General features: G+C 48.8%; 2 protein-coding genes across 4 annotated transcripts in view; one reads left to right on the top strand and one right to left on the bottom strand.

The window, feature by feature from the left end:
- The window catches only part of FANK1 (fibronectin type III and ankyrin repeat domains 1), a 134,486-nt gene extending 119,809 nt beyond the window's left edge, over positions 1-14,677 (top strand). For 2 of the 3 annotated variants that reach the window (XM_008274828.5, XM_089313836.1), the window contains 8 exons: positions 597-678; positions 1,754-1,828; positions 2,541-2,606; positions 9,779-9,944; positions 13,494-13,637; positions 14,097-14,174; positions 14,280-14,324; positions 14,438-14,677. In XM_008274828.5, the coding sequence (XP_008273050.1) occupies positions 597-678; positions 1,754-1,828; positions 2,541-2,606; positions 9,779-9,944; positions 13,494-13,637; positions 14,097-14,174; positions 14,280-14,324; positions 14,438-14,503 (722 nt within the window). In that variant the 3' untranslated portion in view covers positions 14,504-14,677. Of the gene's footprint in view, positions 1-433; positions 459-596; positions 679-1,753; positions 1,829-2,540; positions 2,607-9,778; positions 9,945-13,493; positions 13,638-14,096; positions 14,175-14,279; positions 14,325-14,437 lie in introns of all 3 variants that reach the window. The other variant, XM_089313835.1, reaches the window with a different exon arrangement.
- A 5,350-nt stretch (positions 14,678-20,027) lies between these two features.
- Positions 20,028-24,698, bottom strand: part of ADAM12 (ADAM metallopeptidase domain 12) — a 319,692-nt gene continuing 315,021 nt past the window's right edge. Inside the window, exon 23 of the mRNA XM_008274835.5 lies at positions 20,028-24,661. Coding sequence (XP_008273057.3) covers positions 24,604-24,661 — 58 coding nt within the window. The 3' untranslated portion in view covers positions 20,028-24,603. The remainder of the gene's footprint in view (positions 24,662-24,698) is intronic.

The raw sequence follows: 24,698 nt of genomic DNA, 5'->3' as shown, positions 1-24,698 counted from the left end.
CTGGTGCCGCGGCTCAATAGGCTAATCCTCCGCCTGTGGCTCCAGCACCCCGGGTTCTAGTCCCAGTTGGGGCACCGGATTCTGTCCGGTTGCTCCTCTTCCTGTCCAGCTCTCTGCTGTGGCCCGGGAGTGCAGTGGAGGATGGCCCAAGTGCTTGGGCCCTGCACCCCATGGGAGACCAGGAGAGGCACCTGGCTCCTGGCTTCGGATTGGCGCGGTACACCAGCCGCAGCATGCCGGCCACTGGGGGGTGAACCAGTGGAAAAGGAAGACCTTTCTCTCTCTCTCTCTCTCTTTCACTGTCTACTCTGCCTGTCAAAAAAAAAAAAAAGTCATTTACTAAGGTTCAGTGACATCTGGAGGTATCATTTTCAAACACAAAGCAGGATTTTATAAGAAAATGTCCAGCGCCTGAGTGCAGGGTCTCTTTCAGTGAAAGAAGCAGTCGGCGGGCAGACGTAAGCTGTGGCTAGAGGAACGGCCATGTGCCTTCGTGGGGGTGAACGTGGCATCCACTGGAGGCCCTGGTGGGCGTGGCTGGGACGGGCCTTTCCTCCTCCTCCTCGGGGTGACTGCTGTCCCCCTGCCTTCCTCAGGAGAGCCCATTAGCAGTGAGTACTTCCACCGAGCTGTCAACATGAACGACGAAGATTTGCTCCTTCGGATATTTCAAGGAGGGTGAGAGGACCCAGTTTGCTTTTTCTTTTTAAAATGCCCCCCAAGTACACGGACACACGTGATGTGGCTTTACCCTGTTTTCTTGAGAATTCCCATGCCTTGAGCCGGCCTCCCAGATTGAGCGCAGGCGACGGGCGTGGGCACTACAGTGTGGTCGGTGGATCCGGCCGTAAGGCCCCGCCGTGTCACTGTTGCAGTGATTCAGCAAAATCTGCGAAGGAGACAGCGAATCTGGGGGTTGTGTTTCTTCCGAGGAATAATTTCTGCCCCGTGCCTGAATGCCACGCGTTAGGCACATCCCACCCCAGGATTTCTCATCGAGTTCCCGAGGGAGTCAGGGAGGCGCTGGATCAGCCGCTCTTCCCTTTGAGAGGTGACGGGAAGCTGGGGACCAGGCGTGCCCAAGACACCTCTGAGGCTGCCTCCTCCACACCAAGTCGTTTCCCGTGGTTTCTGAGTCAGCTGTGATGCCTGGGAGAATCCGGGGCTCTGTAGGTCGGAGAAGCTTCCCACAAAAACCAGAGTCCCTGGGCTGACAGCTCTGCCTTCTTCAAACACATCGCTCCACACCCAGTAGGAGACGGTGGTGCAGGGCAAAGCTTAGGTCTCCCCTAAGTCGGGGACGGTCCCTGGGGAAGACGCCGCCCTCGGCTCACCTAGGTCTCCCCTAAGTCGGGGACGGTCCCTGGGGAAGACGCCGCCCTCGGCTCACCTAGGTCTCCCCTAAGTCGGGGACGGTCCCCGGGGAAGACGCCGCCCTCAGCTCACTTCTCGAGGCTGTGCTCATGATACCATCTCCCCTGATGGCATCCTGGCTTCTGAGTTGAAGGGAGTGCCGGCTTTAAGGGTGACTGCAGCAATTGTTTTTCTTTTCTCCTAAATTTGACTCTTTTAAAATGTTAGGCAGGACATTCTAAGACAACAAACCTTTCACAGTCCAGAAGAAACTGGTTGTTTTTTTTTTTCCTTCCCTAAATGAGCCTGTTTTGGCCACCTGTGCTCTGTAAGAGCTGTCAGTCACTGCTCTACAGGGAGCTGGGGTGAGCACGCTCATTCTTTCTGTGTTTCCCCACAGCCACGTGAAGGTTGATGTTCCCAATAAGTTTGGCTTCACTGCTCTGATGGTCGCTGCCCAGAAAGGCTACACCAGGTATGGTTCTTTTCCGATCTCTGAGTGAGGTCTCCCCCTCCCCCAGAGACGCCAGCCAGGGGTCAAGGCTGCAGGGGACCCAGCTTTTTTTCTCTTTCCCAAACTGTGCTGCATGTTGGCTTATGAATTCAGCTTTTTTTTTTTTTTTAAATCATAGTTACACAAAATGCAGGAGAGAATGTAAAACGTACAATCTATGTTAAAGGAGACAATCAATCAATTACATGTAATACCATTTCCATATCCTTGGAAAACCGCTTATTGGATTCTGAATTTTTTAAAAAAAGGTGGTAGAGATCCTGGAAAGCAGACTCCCTGCGGGGGTGCTAAGATAGAATCTCCACATTCCATTATCTGTTCCACACAGCATAAATACTGGTATCTTTTAACATCATGTTTGTATTTTCATTACTAACCACAGTTTAGAAAAGAAATGTGTTTTGATTCAGTGTTGCCATTTGAGTATATGTTAAAAGTAGTCATTAACATGATAGTGCATAATTTTGGTAGTCTAATTTGTTTTATGTGGTTTAGTTTGAGATTAATGGATAATTCATCTGTAAGGGGTAAGATCTGGGTTAGTCATGCCCTGTCTTTAATACCAGCCTCTGAAGATGAAGAGGGGCGTGGAGTGTGGCTGACTTCCCTGGGTCTTCACAGCTCCACGTCATCCAAGCCGCTTGCCCCTCACCCTCACCATTGCTTCCTTTAGGCTTGTGAAGATCTTAGTTTCCAATGGCACAGACGTGAATCTGAAGAATGGAAGTGGCAAGGACAGGTAGGAGGTGGGACATGGCTTGTGCATAGAGGGTTTCTGGCTGCACTCGAATAGATTTCTTCAGTTCCTTCCCACAGTGCTGATGGGTGAGTAGATCCCCAGGAAAGGCGGTGGTGGCAGCCGCTGACACGTCGCCCTGTTTGCGGGTGGTCACATTCATCAGGCAGATGGGCGTCTGTTAGAGTGGGTCAGCCTTCTCTGGGGAGGGCATCAGGGCCTGTGCACACCTGACTGCTCAGTAGGTGGCCGTTACACAGCCATGGCCAGCTCCATGCTGGGCACTGAGTTCTAAGTGCCTGGCCCTTGTACTTGGCACTTGCTCAGAGCTGTCTGCATGTCAGCCGTGATCTGTTTACAGAGTCTCAGTGTTTCTAAAGTTGCAAATGGAAGCTGATCCCAGAGATAGAACCCCGGAACACAGAGGCGAAAGGGCACACATTGTACAAGGTGTTACAAGGAAAGCTCGAGGAAAGAGCATGAAACCTAGTGGACAGGTGGAAGAACATTGTCGAAGACTTACACTGGCCAACCCAGCATTAGCTTTGATCCGTCAAGCTAACCAGCGTTCACAGAATGACAAGCCTGTGTCGGGCCCTGTGCTTGCACTTGTGCTGGATGGAACACTGTGCAAAGTGCACTGCTGTGGCTCCAGGGGCTCAGGGCCGTGCGATGCACACAGAGCGAAGGGGCAGGCCTGGCCCGCGGAACAAGGAGGCCGCGGACAAGGGCAGCATGATAGAATCTCTGGAATCGGAGCACCAGCTTCCTCTGCTCTCCAGACACAATGTAGACACAATACGTTTTACACTGCGACATTTTAAAAATCACTTAAGAAGTCCCCCTCCCCCAAAAAACTTAGTTTACTTTGGAACTAAGCCATTAACTGAAAAAGTTTGAGAAGAATAGTGCCAATTTAAAAAGGAAAGACAATGGAGGGCCAGGGAAGTAGGAAAAAAGCAAAGAATTAAAAGTAGAAGTTAATCAAAAAGCAGATTGAGAGATGAGTCATACTGTGAAGTCTGTATGGTAACATAGACCAAACTGGTGAATCTGAGAGAAACAACATAATCGCCCGATAGAAAGGGGACAGAAACAGAAGAAAGGATACAGAGGAAATCTAGGCACAAAAAAGTGCTTTTGCATCTGTGATAGATTTGATAATTTCATTGAAATTGATACATTTTTCAGAAAAGTCACCAAAACAATCCAAGACACAGGAAATCTAAAATGACCAAATCCATGCAAGAAATTAGAAAATTTATTAAAGAATTACCTCCAATATAGGCTCTGTGGCTTGATTGTTCTTCCAGTGAGCCTGTTCAGATTTTCCAGGTACCAAAAATAACCCTGTACTTTTCCAGAAGAGAGAAGTTGGAAAACCTGCACAGGATAACCTGATTGTTAAAGCTGTGGGGTGTGTGTGTGTGTGAGAGAGAGAGAGAGAGAGCGAGAGAGCGAGCGAGCGCGAGCGAGCTGTGTGTGTGTAGGAATATAGGGATCTCACAATGCATAGTTTCACATGGGAAGGTGGGGTTTTTAATACTAGGAAATTTCTTAACACTTCTCACTCGTAGAGTAAAGGTGGAAACCTGAATTTGTGTATATTTGGAAACAGAAGTAGTCTCAGTCAGCACCTTTCCCAGTTCAAGTGTCTCAGTTTTCAAAGTGAAGGGCACTCCTCAGCGTTTGGCCAGTGTCTGGCACATGGAGGGCAGGAAGCGTTCCCTTTCATTGCAGCATACAAATAATTTAGTTTTATTTATTTTAAAGATGTATTTACTTGAAAGGCAGCTCACCACAGAAGGAGTGAGAGCGTGCACGAGGCGCTTCCATCTGCAAGTTCACTCCCCGAAGAGCTGGGCCCCTTGAAGCCAGGAGTCAGGAATTCCATTCTGGTCTCCCACATGGGTGCCGGGACCCAAGTACTTGGGCCGTCTTCCACTGCTTTCCCTGGTGCGTTAGCAGGAAACTGGATGTGAAGTGGAGCAGTCAGGACTTGAACCAGCAGCCTAATATGGGATGGCAGCATCACAAGCAAGGGATCAACCCCCTGTGCCACAACAGCAGCCCCACAAATTTTTTTTCTTAGCCACAGTGTCAGTCAATCTTGGTGTTGAAAAATTCTTCTTCAAAATCAGTGAAGCCCGTGAGTAGGGGCAAGAGCATAGGCAGAGCCAACCAATCAATGTCAAATTTATATTCCTTTATGGGAATGGAGTGTGACTTCAGGCACGTTGTTTAACATTTCTGTACCTCGGTTTTGCCATCTGTGAAATGGGGCTAGTAGAAGCACTATCCTAGGTCTGCCCTGAGTATTTAGTGAGAACATGTGTTCCACATGTAAGACAGGACCTGGTGTATGATAAATGCAAGCTACGTTTTGTTTCACGACTAGACAGCATTGTGGAAGGCTGATCAGCTTGGTAGGATAGGAGCTAAGATGTGCCATCCCCTACCCCAGAGACTTAGCAAAGTAACTTCCTAGTACGTGGACCACAGGAGGAGGTTCAGTAAGGCAAGCAGGTATCAGAGACGTTAGAAGTTTTTAACTGTAACAAGATAAAATAGAATAAAAATCTAGAGGGGCCAGTGTTATGGTGCAGTGGGTTAAGCTGCTGCCTGCAGTGCCAGCATCCTGTGTGGACACCAGTTCAAGTCCCGGCTGCTGCCTTTTCCGTCCAGCTCCCTGCTAATGCACCTGGGAAAGCAGCAGACGGCGGCTCAAATACCTGGGCCCCTGCCATCTGCATGGGAGACCCGGATGAAGCTCCTGGCTTCCTGGCTTTGACCTGGCCCATCCTGGCTATTGTGGTCATTTGGGGAAGTGAAGCAGTGGATGAAAGATTCTCTCTCCTCTCTGTAACTCTGCCTTTCAAATAAATAAATAAATCTTAAAGAATAAAAAGAAAAGGCTGGCGCCGTGGCTCACTAGGCTAATCCTCTGCCTGCGACGCCGGCACCCTGGGTTCTGGTCCCGGTTGGGGCGCCGGATTCTGTCCCGGTTGCTCCTCTTCCAGTCCAGCTCTCTGCTGTGGCCTGGGAAGGCAGTGGAGGATGGCCGAGTGCTTGGGCCCTGCACCCCATGGGAGACCAGGAGGGAGTGCCTGGCTCCTGGTTTGAATCGGTGCAGTGCCGGCCTTAGTGGCCATTTTGGGGGTGAACCAACAGAAGGAAGACCTTTCTCTCTGTCTCTCTCTCTCACTGTCTAACTCTGCCTGTCAAAAAAATAAATAAATAAAATCAATTTCAATGAAAAGATAAACCTATAGGGTGGGAGGGACATTATGGGGGGGGGAGCCATTGTAATCTATAAGCTGTACTTTGGAAATTTATATTCATTAAATAAAAGTTAAAAAAAAAAAAAGAAAAGATAAACCTTTAGAACCTCACTGAGAGACAAAGACTTAACACGCAGACCTGTAGCCTGTGCCAGAATGGCAGGAGTGAACATGATGCTGTTTTCAATTTTGCCCAAAGTAGCACACAGGTTCTTTGCAGCCTTGGGTAGAGCCGTTCCTGGGAGACCATCACAATGGTTGTGACTGGTCCGGAAGAATAAATGAATGATGATGGGTATGCAAACTGTCCAAGAGGAGCCTCGAAGGACTTGCGGTGACAGTTATTAAAGTACCTCATGAAGTAGGACTAATGAATATGATGCTGGTAGAAATAACTAGAAAAATGATAAAAGTGATAAAAGTAGGATGGAATAGAAATACTGAAATAGATTCCATCTACCCAAGAACATAGTGTATAGTGATGGAAATAACCAACCAATGAGGCAGGTATTGAAAAAATAGGCCATTTGTGGGAGGAAAAACAGATCTTGGTCTGAAAGCATGTACCAAAATAAATTCCCTATGAATTAAGATACATAAAAAAACCAATACCATCAAAGCCTAGAAATTACAAGCATATATGTAGCTGGTTTATAATGTGAAATGCATAAAAACATTAAGATAAATCACTAAGGGAAAGATTGAGCCTATCACACATTTTAAAATAGTTAAAAAGTTGGCCAGTGCCGTGGCTCACTAGGCTAATCCTCCACCTGCGGTGCTGGCACCCCGGGGTTCTAGTCCCGTTTGGGGCGCTGGTTCTGTCCTGGTTGTTCCTCTTCCAGTCCAGCTCTCTGCTGTGGCCCGGGAAGGCAGTGGAGGATGGCCTAAGTGCTTGGGCCCTGCACCTGCATGGGAGACCAGGAGAAGCACCTGGCTCCTGGCTTTGGATCAGCATGGTACTGGCCATAGCAGCCATTTGTGGGGGTGAACCAACGGAAGGAAGACCTTTATCTGTCTCTCTCTCTCTCTGTCTAACTCTGTCCAAAAAATAGTTACAGAGTTAACAATTTGGGGAAGTAGTCACATGTATTGTAGATAAACAACTGGCATTTTAATGTATTGAAGACACACACATGCATGCCAACAGAAAATATTCTATACACATTCACACACAAAGACAGTTCATGCCAGAATCAATATAAACAATTCATATGAAAGGTGCTTTGCCTTGTTAGTATAAACACTTGCACTTGCCAACTTGGGACTTGAAAGGTAATAGTGTTGGTCAAGGCACAGTGAAATGGGTGTTGCCAGATCCAGCTGATGGAAGTGTAAGCTGATGGACCCTCCCTGAAAGCACTTAGAGTCGTCCTCTCCAGACATGGCCGTGCTGTTTTAGAAACAACCAGAAATGCAATTACGATTCTAGGTAGTAAGGTGGCTACTGTGGTCTTATTTAAAGTTGTGAAAAATTTGAATCAAATGTTCAATGTTCAATTGTAGACTGATTTAAGTGCTGATATCTTCATGTAATGGAATATTTATTATGTAAATATTGTCAGTTTAAACAGACAAGTATATTAAAGAATAAGGAAATACAAGAAAACATGTCAAAGAGAAAGGAGATGATCATAGAGGCTGAGAAAGAGAGGGAGCGGGAGAGGGAGAGAGAGAGAGAAGGGCCTGGCGACGTGATGCTGCATGCCTGGGCAGTGGGACCCAGCCGCAGCAGGTGAGCAGAGCAGCTGGGCGTCTTTGCCTTCCAGGTGGGCCTGCCTTGGGCACAGCGGGGGGCCTGCAATGGTGGGCTCCAGAAGAGCCCCGTGGCCCGAGGTCTCCCCTGCTGTGGGGTGAACATGACAGCGGCCTCATGAGGCAGGGGCTGGACAGGACACCTGAGGATGAGGCGGGCTGAGTTCAGCTGACAGCTGTGTAGACTTCAGTGGCTTTGCACGTGGAGGGCCTGGGTGGCTTCTACCAGGCTGGCCTCTGCCTGGAAAGGAGGAGCCACGGGTCCCTGGTGGCTCAGTGCCAGGAAGTCGAGAGCTTCCGTTTCATTTTGCGACTCTTTATTTTGAAAAATTTCAAATGTTTAGAAAAGGAAAGAGAACAACAATGAAACAAACCAACCAACCACCTAGACTGTTGACATTTGGTTATATTTGCTTCTCTGCATGTCTTTCACTGAACTGAGTAGGCAGTAGGCATCACAACCCCCTACCCATGCATACTTGAGTGTGTGTCCCCTAAAACATAACCACCCTATCATCAACACACTGAAGGCTCCTCACACAGGTTCCCTGTTGTCACTGCTGCCCAGCCTCCCTGCGGGTGGTCCCCCTTTCCCCCAAAGGCTGTGTACAGCTTTACTGGGAGGTGGGGTAAGACCATGGTTCCTATTGCATCTGATCGTTTGGTCTCTTTAATTTTTATTTTTAAAATTTTTTAAAGATTTATTTATTTGAAAGTCAGAGTTACACAGAGAGGAGAGGCACAGAGAATGAGGTCTTCCATCCGCTGGTTAACTCCCCAATTGTCCGAGATGGCCAGAGCTGTGCCGATCCAAAGCCAGGAGCCAGGAGCTTCTTCTGGGTCTCCCATGAGGGTGCAGGGACCCAAGGACTTGGGCCTTTCTCTGCTGCTTTCCCAGGCCATAGCGGAGAGCTAGATCAGAGTGGAGCAGCAGGGACTTGAATGGCACCCGTGTGGGATGCCGGCACTACAGGCAGCAGTAGCTTTACCTGCTGCGCCGCAGCGCCGGCCCCTAATCTTTTATCCCGAAACCTCCCTCTACCTTTCTGCATCTGTTGTTTTCGCTGGAATTAGTTTTGTGACTTCCTGCTTCCTCCATTAGGAGCTCTGTCATACAAGTTCTCTCACAGCTGCTGATTCTGGGTTTAATGTGTCAGGGTGGTGACAGGTGGGCCCCTACTTTGCATAGGTGTACTTTCCCATTACATTTAGCAAATTATGGGGCCATGGTTCAATACCATGTGAACATCCTATTCCCCATTAACCTTTTGTCCAACAGTTTTAGCATCCACTGATGTTCCCTGGCTGAACCAGTGATTTAATTTGGAGCTGCAGAAAGGGGCTTTCTAATTCCATGGTTCTGTCTGTGTGTGTTAGTCACAGTCTTTAGAAGAATGCTTATCCTCGTCACCTGGGCTTGGACTGTATTTCATCCTACAAAGACAAACCAGATGTTTCATTCTTTTCTTTATGCACCAATTTTTGGAGCGATGGATTTAGTAGTTATTGCTAAAATAGTGTCAACTATGTATTTTTCCAATATCTTCATCACCTCTTAGATGTTTTTAAAGCCAATATTTTATACTGAAATAGTCACTGTTTGTTTTTTGTGGAGATGTAATCCACATATCATGAAATGTACTTCTTTAAAATGTGTAACTTTATATTTTAAGATGCACTCACAGAACGGTGCACTCGCTGCCCCTCTGGTGACAGGACTTGTTTGGTCACCCCAGAAAGAAGTTGTGTAGGCATGAGTAGTCCCTCCACACTTCTCTCCTCTGATGCCCAGATGCCACAGCCTGCTGGTCTGTGCTGACGACGTGTCTGTCCTGGATAGTTCATATACACGGAGTCATGCAAAATGGCACCTCTGATGCGGCAGAATGTCTTAAGGTTCACCCATATGGTAGCATTCATTTCCTTTTCATGACTGAATAATACCCCATTGCATGCACATTCCACATCTTGTCTGTCTATCCATCATTGATGAGTACATACGCATTTTTGTATAAATAATTCACGTGAATTTTTTCACTCAAATTAAGATTTCTTCATTTAAGCCAGGCAGGGCAAGATAAGGACCTGAGTTTGGTGACTGTGCTCACAGCCCAGCGCTTCTTCTTCCACCTGTTGCAGTCTGATGCTTGCATGCTACGCGGGTCACCTGGATGTTGTGAAATATCTCCGAAGGCATGGCGCTTCCTGGGAGGCCCGAGACCTGGGAGGCTGCACAGCTCTGCACTGGGCTGCAGACGGAGGCCACTGCAATGTGGTCGAGTGGATGATAAAGGATGGCTGTGAGGTAGGCGACCTCCTGTGTTCACCTGCGTGTGTCAGTAATAGCCTGGATGGCTTTCCACGGGATCTGGGAGAAGCAGGGCCTTTGGTGAATCAGACTCCAACAATGGAGAAAGACCCCCGATCTACCAGCGAGAAAGCTCCGGGGCCTTGTAACGTGCAGCCCCTGGAGCCCGGACAGCACCAGTGAACTCGGCTTATCCCAGAGGAAAGTGGTGCAGGCTTGCATCCCCGGCAGGCCTGATGCCTCTGCTTCATCTCTTTGTTCACTTGCTTGCTTGTCTCTTGAGTCCATCATCAGAGCTCTACTGGGCACCTGCCAAGCTGCAGATATTGTCTTAAGTGTTAGAGGCATGAAGATATTAAGATCTGTTAGCATGACAGGGCTTCTTGTTGATTTTAAAATTATTTTTGTTCTTGGCTTACTTTTTTTTTAAAAGATTTATTTATTTATTTGAAAGTCAGAGTTATACAGAGAGAGAGAAGGAGAGGCAAAGAGAGAGGTCTTTCATCCGCTGGTTCACTCCCCAATTGGCTGCAACAGCTGGAGCTGTGCCACTCTGAAGCCAGGAGCTTCTTACAGGTCTCCCACCTGGGTTCAGGGACCCCAAGGACTTGGGCCATCTTCTGCTGCTTTCCCAGGCCATAGCAGAGAGCTGGATCAGAAGTGGAGCAGCCGGGTCTTGAACCAGCGCCCATATGGGATGCTGGCACTGCAGGCGACAGCTTTACCCACTACACCGCAGGGCTGGCCCCCTTGGCTTGCTTTAAAGATCAGTTTTCCCCCAAAAATTTTTTAAAAAGATTTATTAATTTATTTGAAAGTCAGAGAGGAGAGGCAGGGAGAGAGAGAGAGAGAGGAAGAGAGAGAAAGAGAGAGAGGTCTTCCATCTGCTGGTTCACTCCCCAACTGGCTGCAATGGCTGAGCTGCGCTGATCTGAAGCCAGGAGCCAGGAATTTCTCCCGGGTCTCCCATGTGGGCGGGTGCAGGGGCCCAAGGATTTGGGCCATCTTCTGCTTTCCCAGGTCACAGCAGAGAGCTGGATTGGAAGTGGAGCAGCTGGGTCTCAAACTGGCGCCCATATGGGATGCTGGCACTTCAGGCCAGGGTGTTAACCGACTGTGCCACAATGCCCGCCCCCCCAAAATTTTTTTGGTTCTAATTGTATCAATAATAAAGCATTTCAGTGCTGAGTGTCTTCCTCTGGAAGCAGGCATGTAGAATGGCTTTCCTTGGCAGGAAGTATAAATCTGATTTGGTGAGTTGAAGTCTAATTGTTTGGCCTGGGATTGAAGATGGGTAATTAGAACTAAATCAATTGTGATAACTGCTGATAACCTTGAATCTTTAGTTCAACTCTTAGAACTTGAAGACATTAACAATTTCAAGGTCTGGAAGTAAATAATGATGGACAAAACACTGTGTTGTGATTGCCACATGGTGGCAGGTACTTGAGGAATTAAACTGATGACCTGGAAAACCCGCTCAAATTAGGAAAAGTTCGGTCTCCTGGAAGCCCTAAGCGAATTCGCACTCGTTTGTCTCAGCGAGACTCACATTGTGGGGTCCCACTGGTTCCTGCTGCTGCCTTCGGAGAGTTGGGAACATGAAAATCTCAGTCACGAGGACACTTCCTTTTATTGCATTTCTGGTTTCCTTTATGCTTTAGAGATGCACACGAGGCCAGAAGGCTCAGCCTGTGGCCTTTTGTGGCAGAGCCAGGCCACACTTGCCACCTGTAGCCGTGACAGCCTCACTCCCCCGAGGGTTTGCCACAGCTCTGCTCATGCTTTGGGTCAGTGCAGTCCGTAGCTGACAAGGCTGAACTTTGCCAAAAGAAGAAAAGGATCCAGAACCGGGCAGGTCTCTGCTCAAAACACTGGAACTCTAGAAGTCTGGACATGGAGGCTCTGAGCATTAGATAAAATATGAACACACTTATCTGGGATAAATCCCGTCTTTCTCTACGGAGTTGGAGCCCTTTTGCAGAGGGCAAAACTGTTAGCATGGACGTGTCCACTAAAGATTTTGTGTGGTGGGCTGGTGACACGGAGATGATGTCAACATGAGTCTCTACATGTCGGCTCTCCTGTCACCCCGGATGGCTGGGGGATGGATTTGGGAGCTGGGGTGTTGCCACCGTCCTCCCAGATGTCATAATTTTGTACTGAGAGCAACTTAGGTACTTGAACGGGGAACCACTTGACCTTAGGAAAGGTACCTGAGTCCTCCCAGGTTTGCTTTGATCTTTGGTAGACCTGGGGTACAAACTCCCACCCCTTCATGGCCTCCGGCAGAAGAGAAAACGCGCGTTTAAATCTCATGTGCTGTGATTATTATTACAGACTCTGAGGCTTGCTGCTCACAGGGTGTTGATTTGCAGGGGGAGGAGTTGTGAGGCCTGCTGGTCTTGCAGTGGATAACGTCACACATGTCAGTGTCTGGAACGTCCTAGGCCCTCCGGCAGCTCCTGGTTTACTCCGTTCTGATGTTTTACCAAAGCCACAACTCCCTTTGGAGTAATTCTGTAGCGGAATTCACTGCATGTGTGTTTGTGTCTGTCTGTGAGCACACAGCAGACTCTACGTCAACACCACTCCTCACGCACTGGTGAGGTCTGCATTGGAACAGAAGGATACCACGTCTACATTTTTTTTAAGACATTTATTTATTTGAAAGGCAGAGTTACAGAGAGGCAGAGGAAGAGAGAGAGAGGGGGTCTTCCATCTGCTGGTTCACTCCCCAGATGGCTGCAATGGCTGGAGCTGGGCCAATCCAAAAGCCAGGAGATCTTCCGGGTCTCCCATGTGGGTGCAAAGGCTCAAGGACTTCTGCTGCTTTCCCAGGCCATAGCAGGGAGCTGGATGGGAAGTGGAGCAGCCGGGACTCGAACCAGCACCCATTTGGGATGCAGGCACTACAGGTGGTGGCTTTACCTGCTGGGCCACAGTGCTGGCCTGACATTTACACTTTCTAAAACATGCCTATAAAAAGACTAACTGGAATGATCACTGTGTAGAGAGGACGACTGGGAAATGGCTGTGTGAGGAAGTGGTGTGCAGTGTTTCGGGGGAAGGCATTAGGCCAGCCGGCTTTGCAGTGGGGGTCTGTGTAACGCATCTAGGCACCCTGCCTACAATGGCTAAGAACTGAGAAGTGTGAGGATGTGGAGCTGCTTAGAAAGATACATAATTGGAAAAGGACAGGTGAGGGAAGTTGGGCCTGAAGTTAAGGCAGGGAGTTCACAATGGAGCCAAAAGTACGGCGCTCAGTTCAGTTACTTTGGCCAGCCTGCCGTGTTCTTTTCCATGAAACTCACTGGGGCGTCTTGGGAAGCAGCCCCGGTGTGACGCTAACCCACCTTCTCACTGATGGGAAATGTCCGTTAAGCCGGCACAGTCCAGCCGACTCTCGCCGAGTCTAGCAATGTGGCATCTCGTTGGGGCAGTTTGGGCAGCTTGGGCAGCTCAGTGCTCCTTCTGTGAGTTCACGACTCGGGCTTGTAATGCAGAGAAGGCTGGCCAAGTGCAGCGGTTCTTCATGCACCACAGGTGGACGCCATGGACACTGGTTTAGGATGGACCCCCCTGATGAGAGTCTCTGCAGTGTCGGGAAACCAGAGGGTGGCCTCTCTGCTCATCGAGGCTGGGGCCGACGTGAACGTGAAGGACAGAGATGGAAAGACGCCGCTCATGGTACGTGCTTCTGCCAGCGCGTGCAGGGGTTTCTGGAAGGAGCCCTGGGAGCCCTGGGTCTCGGCCCTGCAGGTACTCCTAGGAGCCTCAGGATGCCACTGTTTGTGCTTTGAGGATTATCGGCAGCCCCAGTTCCCCTGGGCCATTGTTGGATCACAGCAGATCCATCAAGAACAACGAACACGCTGCTTTGTTCTAGTCTGGGCTAGCATCTCTCATGTTGCTGTTAAGATGAGGGGAAGGAGATTCCGTTTCCGCTTGCCACTTTCCTTGCAGCTGTCACGGCTGCCACGCAGGCCCCAGTGGCCTGGCCAGCCCTGCCCTCGGAGGGTGCTGCTGGCGGAGCCGGCCACCCAGGAGGCCCTCCTGCTGCCTATGCTCGTGGCCGGGCCGGGCCGGGCCGGGGTGGGTGGGTGGGTGGGGTGGTGCCTTCATGTTGCACTGTGCTTTGTTTCTTAGGTGGCCGTGTTGAATAACCATGAAGAGTTAGTTCAGCTACTACTTGACCAAGGGGCAGATGCAAGTATAAAGAACGAGGTAAGTGGGCCCACGGTTAGCTGCGGTTCCCCGCGGAGGAGCAGGCGGATAACTGTATCATCCCAGACGTATGCGCAATGCTGTTTCTCCTCTTTCCTCTTCCAGTTTGGCAAAGGTGTCCTAGAAATGGCCAGAGTGTTTGACCGACAGGTTGGGCTGCTTTTTATGCTTATCAAGGCTAATCTAGTAATTTGCTTCACACGCCCCCCCCACTACAAATAGAAACCTTGGAATACATTCACCTGTTTGCTCTGTTTATCTAGAATGTAGTCTCCTTATTAGAAGAAAGGAGGAAAAAGCAGCTGCCAAAGAAGTCCTCCATCCGCTGATGCAGAGTGCCGCTCTGTACCAAATCCGAGGAAGACTGCAGAACGCGGCTGCTGAAGCAGACCTGTGAAACGCCGCATCGTGGAGGGCTCTCGTTTATTTATTTAGTTGGAGATCCACAGTGACTTTTTGTAACCTGTGACTGTTCCCACTTTGAAATACATCTTTTAACTTAAGCACGTGCGTGTGTGGTGTCATCACTGGGCAGCTGCAGGACAGGGATGTTTTCTTGCACTGAGCCTTCTGGAGTTAGATGTGAAACAATATTTATGCACTGCACCCCCCCTCCCCCTCCCCGCTGCCTTCTGAGCCATTGCAGGTCCCTGCTGGACTCTGGGCCTCATGTGTTTTCAATTACGCCCTCCCCTCCCTGCACAGGGCCGTCTAGGCTGTGCTGTGGGGCTGCTGCTCCTCCTACAGGCCTGGAATTTGCTCGCCAGCTGCTGGTCTCCCATCAAAGCTCACGTGCATCCTTCAAGTCTCTGGTCTGCTCCACCGGAGGGGTCTGGTTGAGGGGCAGCCTTCACGGAACAGACCTGCTGCGAGTGCTCGTCCCTGAGGATGAAGGCGTGACCACGGGCCCAAAGGGAAGTATATTAAATTGGGTGTCTGCAGCAGACACGCCGAGCGTGCGTTCATTGACGGAGCCCGCCGGTTGGAGCTTAGAGACTCAAAGGTGGTGGGGCTTTAGCTCTGCAAACGCGTGAACTCTCGGCAGGGACCACATGCGTTTTTTGTCTTCAGAGACAAGCCGTTAACGTGGCCCCATGAGTAAACCGGCTGCGTAGGTCTGGAGAGGCACGTGCTTGTCTCTAGGGAGAGATCAGTTAAAGGGAACGGAAGCCACAGCTCTGGGAAGGGGCAGTTCTGTTGATGCTGGCAGCCTCCTGCTTTCTGCAGGCTTCGTAGTGTTTGCCTCAGAAGTGGGTTTTTGGGCGATGTGAAGTCCTGTCCTTAGATGCTTCATTAGCATTTTTTGTGCAAATGCATATTGTTTTTTTAGATTTGCTAGAGCAGATTTTGAAAGTCTCTTTAAGAAGCAGAGCTTAGTCCTGGTGAAATCATGGACGCCTTATGAAAGTTTAGAGGGACAGTGCCCCAGAGGAATGAGCAGTTTACAAATGGATAGCCCATTTTAAGAAGGGATAGATGATGTTGAAGAGGAAGCCTGCAGCCATGGACCATCTACATTAACTTTCACAGGAAAAAGTCTTGTTTGTGTCCCAATTGAAGGATGCTAACACTTAAAACAGCAGCCTCCGCCAGCACCATCAGCGTCTCAAACAGCTGAGCGACATTCAGATCCACTGTGTGTAGATGACTGGCACATACACAAAAAATTCTACGCACATGTAGACTTCGGCCTCTTTTCTTCTTCTTCTTCTTCTTCTTCTTCTTCTTTTGACAGGCAGAGTGGACAGTGAGAGAGAGAGACAGAGAGAAAGGTCTTCCTTTGCCATTGGTTCACCCTCCAATGGCCACCACGGCCGGCGCACCACGCTGATCCGATGGCAGGAGCCAGGTGCTTCTCCTGGTCTCCCATGGGGTGCAGGGCCCAAGCACTTGGGCCATCCTCCACTGCACTCCCTGGCCACAGCAGAGAGCTGGCCTGGAAAGGGGGCAACCGGGACAGAATCTGGTGCCCCAACTGGGACTAGAACCCGGCGTGCCGGTGCCGCAAGGCGGAGGATTAGCCTAGTGAGCCGCGGCGCCGGCCGACTTCGACTTCTTTTAACATAATTCCCAGTACAAGTATCTTGCTGCAAACGTCAGGGTTTCATTCTTTTTGGTGGCTGAGTATTATTTCACTGTGTACGTAAAATTTTCTGCACCTATCGACTTGCTGATGGACACCAGGGTTGATTGTTTTTCTTGGTGACTGTGAACAGTGCTGGAGCGGACACTGGCATGCGGGTAACTCTCATGCTGACTTCACTTCCCTTGGATAGATTCCCAGAAGTGGAATAACCGGGTCATACAGCAGACCTGCTTTTAGATTCGGAAGAAACTCCGTCTTGTTCGCGCTGGTGGGTCTTCAGTCTCCTCTGTGAGCTCCCCTTTCTCTGCGTCCTCACCAGCCTTTGTGTGTCTTCAGTAATAGCCATTTTAGAGTGACAGGACACCTGTTGTGGATTTGATTTGCATTTCCCTGACAGCTGCGGTACCGAGCACTTTTCCAGGTACTGCTGGCCGCTTGCACGTCTTTCCTTGAGATGTGCGTGTTGGATCCTCTGCTCATCTCTCAATCAGGTTTTTTGTGTGTTTACATATTCTGAGTGCTCCTTTGTGTCAGGTGAAGAGTTTGCAGATACCTAAGCCTGCTTGTGTTCTGTCCACTCTCCTGTTCCCTTTGCTGTGAGAAGCGTCTGCGTGGGGCACACACTTCGTGACATTCTCCTCTTCAGATGATGATGTAGAGAAGGTTCCACTGACGCGAGTACACTCCCAGCACCCTCTGCGCTTCAGGAATGAAAACGGAAGTTCTGGTATCATCGCCTGGAAAAGTATTTCACACTGGACAGAGCTTTTAGATGAACAAGGTTTAGATATTTTAATTCCATTTCTTCCATGAACTTTTCGAACTCATACATACGCTCACGTGCTATGCATATTTGCTCTTTTCTTTTTGCTTACTGAGTTTACAAGGTGGTTTATATCCTGTTTTAATTTTCACTAAGAGCTACTCACATTTTTATTAATTCTATTTTCTCTGATTAGCTCATACTTTTTATTTCTTTTTAAAGATTTATTTATTTGGAAGGCAGCATGACAGAGTGAGCAAGCACGTCCATCCACCAATTCATTCTCCAAATGACCAAAGCAGACAGGGCTGGGCAAGCTGGAGCCAGGAGCCGGGAGCTCCATCTGGGTCTACCACATGGGCAACGTGGGTCCGAGGATTTGGCTGTCTGCTCCTTCCCAGGTGCATCGGCAGGAAGCTGGATCTAAGCAGAGCAGCTGGGACTTGAACGGGCACTCTGGTGTGGTGAGCAGCAGCCTCACCTGCTGCACCACAGTGCTAACCCTAGAATTTTATGTACACAGATGCACTTCTTCTGGTTTTAACTTTTTTTTTTTTAAATTGATTTGAGAGAGATGGAAGAGAGAGAGAAAGCCTATATTCTGGTTCACTCTCCAGCTTGGACAGGGTCAGACTATACTCCATCTAGGTCTCCCATGTTGAGGTAGGGACTCCGGTACCTGAGCCATCACCTCATACTTACCAGGGCGCACATTAGCAGAAAGCTGGAATGCAGAGAGGGGCCAGGACTTGAACCCAGGGACTCCAACAGGGAGGCGGGCATCCCAGGCAGCAGCTTAACCCCCATGGCAAACACCTGCCCCTCGTTCTTTGACTTTTTAATGTTATACACTTAAGTTCACTCATTTTTATCTGTTTTGTTCATTGATATTTAGGGATATATATTTTCCCCTCATTGCTCCCTTAGTTATATTACCATCGAAATATTTCTCCTCCACTTTCCTGAGGAAAAGACTCAACTGGAGGTCTTTGCTAGCTAGAAAGTTCTTGGTCTCTCAAAGAAGGAGGTACCTTTTTCTGAAGGGAGGAGAGAACTTCCACTTTGACTATGGAAATAGTCAAATAAGATCAGAGTTGGCGAACTCAAAAGGCTTCCATAGCCTTGGCAACCCATGACAAGAGCCTAGGGTGATTACTGACGCCATAAATAAGAGTGTCAGTTGTTAAATCAACAACGGGAGTCACTGTGCACCTACTCCCCATGTAGGATCTCTGTCCTTAATGTGTTGTACTATGTGAATTAATGGTATAACTAGTACTCAAACACTACTTTACACTTTGTGTTTCTGTGTGGGTGCAAACTGTTGAAATCTTTACTTAGTATATACTAAATTGATCTTCTGTTTATAAAGGTAATTGAAAATGAATCTTGATGAAGAATGTGACGGGAGAGGGAGTGGGAGATGGGAGGGTTGCAGGTGGGAGGGAAGTTATGGGGGGAGGGGAAGCCACTGTAATCCATCAGCTGTACTTTGGAAATTTTTATTTATTAAATAAAAGTTAAAAAAAAATGTTCCTGGCCTCATCTGACACCCTGTAAACTGGAATCCCCATGGAAAGAGGGAAAGGACGCAAGCAGTGTGTATGTGTGTGTGTGTGTGTTTGTTTAAAGATTTACTTATTAAAGAGTGATAGATCGTCTATCTGCTGGTTCATTCCCCCAGTGGCTACAAAAGCCGGTGTAGGGCCAAGCCAAAGCCACATGGCTGGCAGGGCCCAAGCACTTGAGCCGTCTTCTGCTGTTTTCCCAGGTGCGTTGGCAGGGAGCTGGGTCAGAGGTGGGGGCTTCAAAGGATTCAAACGAGCTCTCTGGTACGGGCTGCCGGCATTGCATGCAGCGGCTTAACCTGCTGTGCCACAGCATCGGCACCTGAGCACTGGAGGCCAGCAGGCACCACAGGTGAGTTCTTATGATTCATGGGATTGAAAAAAGCTGTCCTAGCATTTTTATTTTTATTCATTTGATAGGTAGAGTTATAGAGAGAGACAGAAGGATCTTCCTTCCGTTGGTTCACTCCACAAATGGCTGCCACAGCTGGTGCTGCACCGATCCGAAGCCAGGAGCCAGGTGCTTCTTCCTGGTCTCCCATGCGGGTGCAGGGCCCAAGCACCTGGGCCATCCTCCACTGCCCTCCCGGGCCACAGCACAGAGCTGGCCTGGAAGAGGAGCAGCTGGGACTAGAACCCGGTGCCCATATGGGATGCTGGTGCCGCAGGCGGAGGATTAACCAAGTGAACATGGTGCTGGCTGTCCTAGCATTTGTGATGTTGTTTTCATTGCTGTTTTTCTAGATAGCCTGTAATTCACGTTTGAGTAAAGAATTAATTATATTTCTAGGGAACTAACTCTTCTTTGAGAATTTTTCCTCTACCCCTGCCCCAGCACATTTGGAACGAGGGCAGATTTGCCCACTTGGAGTATCGGTATAGGTGTCAGTCTGGCCCACTGCACCGGCTGTCTGACATCTCCCGTGTCCTCATTTGTGTGTCTGTTTGGTGGTATGTGGCGACTTGCAGGAATCAAGACCCCTTCATTCTTATTGTGTATATGTTTTCACTTTGTATTTTCTACAGTTCATTCTTTATAAAATTGGATGCTATTTTGAAAACATAACGAGGGATCTGTCATGCTTATACTTTTATTCTAGGTACATCCGATATAAACTCATCGACCACCACTTCCTTTCTTTTTCAGTTTCTCTCATAAGTAAGGTGAGGTTTAAAAAATTACTTCGAGTTACTGTCTAAACCTTGCTCAAAAAAGTATCCAGTTGTCCCGGGCGCCCCACCCCATGGTGGTCATCCCGTCTGCCTGTGTCTGCAGATGGGTAGAATGCCCTTATCCTCGCTTGACAGTGACCACTCTTACTTAGCTTGTTGTGCACTACTGCACAATTTATGCACCCATTTGTGAATGTGAGACTACAGATAGAAAAAGGAGACACAGAAGCAGGTAACACACTCAGTAACAAATGAGACTTGTCTTTGTGTTTACCTGTTTACCATTTATTGGATACAATATTCTTAACAATGTCTTTTTTATACTGAAATAGCAGGTCGTGTTTACCTGTAGATCCCAATATGAGAAATGTGTACAAAATTGAGAGACTGTAACACAAAAAGGTATGTGGGAAAAATTAGCAAACCAAAGCATGATACATGAAGGAAGCACTATAAAATGACTGTGCTAGCTGATGTAGCTGTACCTTTAATCTGTACGGTGCTAAACAGCCTGGAGCCAAGTTTTAAAGTTACAGTGACAGTGGCCACACACATGGAAACAGCCTTCCCATCATCTACCAGTGTGGCCTGATAGAAGGTGCAGAACTGTTGGCTCTGCCACTGCTTGACCTGGAATCCCAAAAGGTTTTGATTTTTTTGTCTGATTTGTTTTCCCCATCGTTGCTCTATTGAGGTGTCTACTCATAGCCATCAGCATAAACCATAATTGAACATTTTTTTTAATGAAACAATCATTCCTTTGGATTTAAAATGTGCTAAATTAAAGACTGAAGCTTCATAGGATGCTTACAGGGGACATAGGATGTCCTTTGACAGCCGAGTTACAGGGCCTTCAACCTGGAGTTGCCAAATGACTTTAAATTGAGAATTACTTTAAGGGTGTGCTAAATCGTCACTATCCCTTCCTGAACTATTGCAATGACTCCTTACGCAGTCTGTCTTTTCCTAGTCTTTCTCCTATGAAACAAGCTTGCAGTGGCTGGACTAAAAACTGTCATTATGGTCCCAAAAGTAAAGAGGGGTTTTCTCTACAAAATGGGGGGTGGGGAATGACACATTCTCACTGCATGGAAACGTTCCCTGCACGGGACTTGCATAGTTTTCTTATCATGGTCCTTGTTTTACTGTCAAGAGTTTCCAAATAGTTTTAAAGGCACTGGATGCCGAGAGGGGACTTCAGAATGATTCTAGCGACCTGGACAATCACAGCGAAGCTTGTTTCCATAGCCGACCCCCGCTTCTAACTGGAACAAGGCACAGAGTGGGAGGTCATGTGCCTGTGGGGGAACTCTGCTGCTGGACCTAGCTTGGTGGGCCTTGGGGCAGCCACACGCTGCAGCGGAACCTGCTCTGGCTGACCTGGAGTAGTGACAAAAGTAGAGGTTTGACCTTTGGAGACTGAAGAGACGTAGCATCAGATCTTGTCCAGAAGGGAACTGTCTCTGAGACACAGGGAAAGGCAGAAAGGTGGGTCTAGGTGTGCCGATGAGTCCTGGGCAGTAGCGGTGGCAGTAGACGGAGGAGGAGAGATGGTACCTGTGGTCTCCCCCCCCCCCCCCAGCCTGAGGGTCACACTTCTGGCTTGCGTCGGTGTTGGGAAGCTTCTGGAAGGCCGGGTGGAACTTGCACGTGCGTTGCTTGTGTGTGCCTGAGGCTGCCGAGAGCAGGCCACGCGTGCCCTGGGCCTCCTGCTCCTGGGAGTGCTCTCCCTAGTGGAGTCTGACGATTAAATGCGCCTCCTGTGGGAACACTGCACCAGGTCAAGGTGCGCTGGAGAGACCCGCCTCCCCGCTCGGGAGCTGAGGCCTCTAGGTGGTCCGGTCTCCATGGCTCAGAGTGCTTGGTAAACACGAGTTAAGGAACAGAGGGACGCTCAGGCACTCCCGTGGGCACAGAACAGGCTCTGTTTAGCACCATGGGCAATTGCGGGCTCCTAAGAATATTCTGACACAGACCCAAGTCTTGGCAGTTTTCCTCTTGGAGGAGACACTGATGTGTTCTATTGACTTGCCAGAGAGCAGTGGCTTAGAAGTTTTAGCCTGAGAATTCCTAGCGAAGTCAAGAAGGCATAAAAATGTCCCCTCTGAGACTAGTCGGGGTATTTATTCTCATGCGGTTTAATTTGTTGCTTTTGTGGTTTCTGTGATGTCATCCCATATGTGGAAGCTGGAAAAATTCACACTGGGAAGTGTAACCTCCCCACGCACATTTTTGACAATGGAAAATGTTATGCATTGTTTCTCTTGGTGGCTACGCATCTGACTGCATGTGTCAGGAAAACAAACTGTTAAGAGACTGCAGGAGATAAACTTTGAAACGGAATGCCTGGCCGATGAGCCAGGGCTTCCCTGGAAGGGGGGATCACGGGGCTACAACTGTAACGAGACGTAGGAAGAAAAGTGGCTCTGGGCCCACTCTTTGTCAGGCGTGTGAGCTTTCCCAGGGGTGGCATGTGAAACCCAAACTCGCCTTATTTCTTAGGCCTGTACAACTCTAGAAATCTGAGTGTTGACTTTTATTTCCATCATTTGTGAAGAAGTTAGGGAGAGGAATCATTCAAAACGCCCAGCAACCTGGTTCGTTACGTTAAAATGGGAGCTATTGCTAAATAGGCCTCACTGATAAACACTGCATCTTGGAAGGGCTCCTTTACCACTGCCTCCCGTGAATTGTACGGGGTGTGAGCATTAGGTCTGAGTTTGTCTCCAGGTGGAAGTAAAGGGCGTGGCTCTACAAAGCAGTGAAGTACTGCAGAGGAAAAACGTGCTGCAGCCCCCGTGTGGCCATGCCACCAGGGCTTGAGGTCACAGTTTTAGCTCCTTTGGTATCAGCCAAGGGAGAACCAGGCAAGGAAGGCGGGTCCGTATCCTTGTACTTGCCATGGGAGGGGCTACAGTGCCACACTTGCACCATAACGTTCTGTAAACCTTTCACCAGCACATCTTTGGCCTAAACATAGTCACCAAGTGTAGGGTCAGTTACAGTAATTCTGCGTGTATCTCAGCAGTAGTAGAGTCTTCTGATGTAACTTTACATTTTTTCAGAAAGTAACTGTATAACGAACAGACGCATGCTCTGAGAGTTGGGTTTCCTCTTGTGTTTGTGACATGCATGCGTCTGGTTTATCCAAGGTCATGAACACAACGTTGCCTACGTACAGTGGAGAACACGGGAAAGGTCAATGTTTTGTTTTCTGGAAGGTAAACCAGGATTCTCGGTACGTACTTTTCTTTCTGCTTCAAGGCATAGGAAAACCATTGAAATGACCCCAAAAGAAGGCTTTATCATAAAACACTCAGAGTGAATTATGGAGCTGTTGTCAATTGCCTTCTAATGTGAAAGCTACTTATCTAAGTGTTATGTTTTTGCATGCGATTGGATTCAAGCGTCTTCGAGATCTTGTGAAAATGGTGCCCGAGCCAGACATTTGAAGAGTAAAGATGGAGGGGGCTGCCGCCCAAGCCTGCGTTTCATGAATATTTAGGATTAGAAAAATGTACTTTTCTTACCACAATCTTTGATGCTCAACACGTAGGCTGTGAGGGGCTCCGGGGTGGATTCAGGTTCTATGCTAAGCTTCCTGCGGCCACGCGGGGAACACAGGATGCTCCCCAGAGCACTGAACAGTGACTCACGGCTCCGTGTTCAGCGTCCCGACTGGGAGAGCAGACACGGGCCGCACTAGAGACCAGGGCGTGTAGGTGGTTACACTTCCTGCAGGCACAGTGATCCTAGCTGATTTTTCATAAGGTGAACCATGTTTTGAAAGGAGACTTTACCTGCCAGACTGACTATATCTGGGCACTGGTTCACACCTAATATACTTGTGGTCCCATGCCTACAGGATCATCTCAGCAGGGCTGCAGCTGAGCAGACAACACGGAGATCTGCTTAGCGCCCAACAGCGCAAGGAGGTGGAGGTGTCACAGAGCTGGGCAGGGGCTGGTGTTCCAGCACCACCACCTTCCTATTCTATACCCCGTGCTGATGCCGGCACGCTGTGCAGCAACACCACAGAAAGAGATGTGTGGTGTTCCTACTAAGATCTGTGCAACTGCCCATGGTTTGGCTTATCTCTGCCTGTTCGCCAAAATGTGCTCAGGGCTGGTCAGCTCAAGGTCAAGGTTCGGACTGCCCTACTGTTCCACTGCCTATCCTCATGTGGCCACATCTTAAGACTTCTGTCTGCAGCCCATGTTCTCTCCAAAGTTTCCTGACCAGAAGCCAGAAGCTTCCCTGCTGGCCCCCAGCCTTAAGGCACAGCCCCTGGGCGGCTTGCCTGTCAGCTGAGCAGGGACCCTAGGGTCTCCCTGAAAGTTTAGCACAGCCTGGACCTGAAGCCTTCCCAGCTCTGGCCCAAGATAGAGATTCCAGAAAATCACGCGAGGGTCCACTTAGGGTCTGTTGGGCTGTTCAGGCACCATAACCACGGGTCAGTGTGGGGAACTGCTTTCCAATAGCACCTTGGTCAGAGCGTAAACTTCCGGTCCAGAATTCCAGCAAGCAAGATATTTCAAGTTCACTAAAATATTAAAAGCACATCAAGCCTTCCTTCCACGGAAAACTCAGTGATGGTAAAAATGCTTACTACAGCGCACTGCACTGTAATAAACTCTCCACATAAATTAATAACTTACAAGTACCTGAGCCAGTAGACAGAGCACCAAGGCACAGCACAGCACCGACGGCAGTAGCTCAAAGTTCTTAAGATACTGGTGTTTTAAACATCGAATTCCTAAGGGTTGGTATAAAAACAACTCCAACTGGAGCTGGAAGATAGTGCAAACTTCTGTCTTCACTGTTGCGGCGGCTTGCTTCTCACTTAACGTAGGTGGTGTGGGTTCTGGGCACTTGGTGTGGACATTTAGGAGCAGGTCTGAATTCAGAGCAAATCGAGAGAGAGAACAAAACTG

The sequence above is a fragment of the Oryctolagus cuniculus genome, chromosome 15 (genome assembly GCF_051225735.1).
Source record: "Oryctolagus cuniculus isolate XC-2025 breed Fujian yellow rabbit chromosome 15, ASM5122573v1, whole genome shotgun sequence".
Taxonomy (NCBI): domain Eukaryota; kingdom Metazoa; phylum Chordata; class Mammalia; order Lagomorpha; family Leporidae; genus Oryctolagus; species Oryctolagus cuniculus.
Note: the sequence above shows the minus strand (reverse complement) of the source record. Positions and strands in the feature narration are given on the sequence as shown.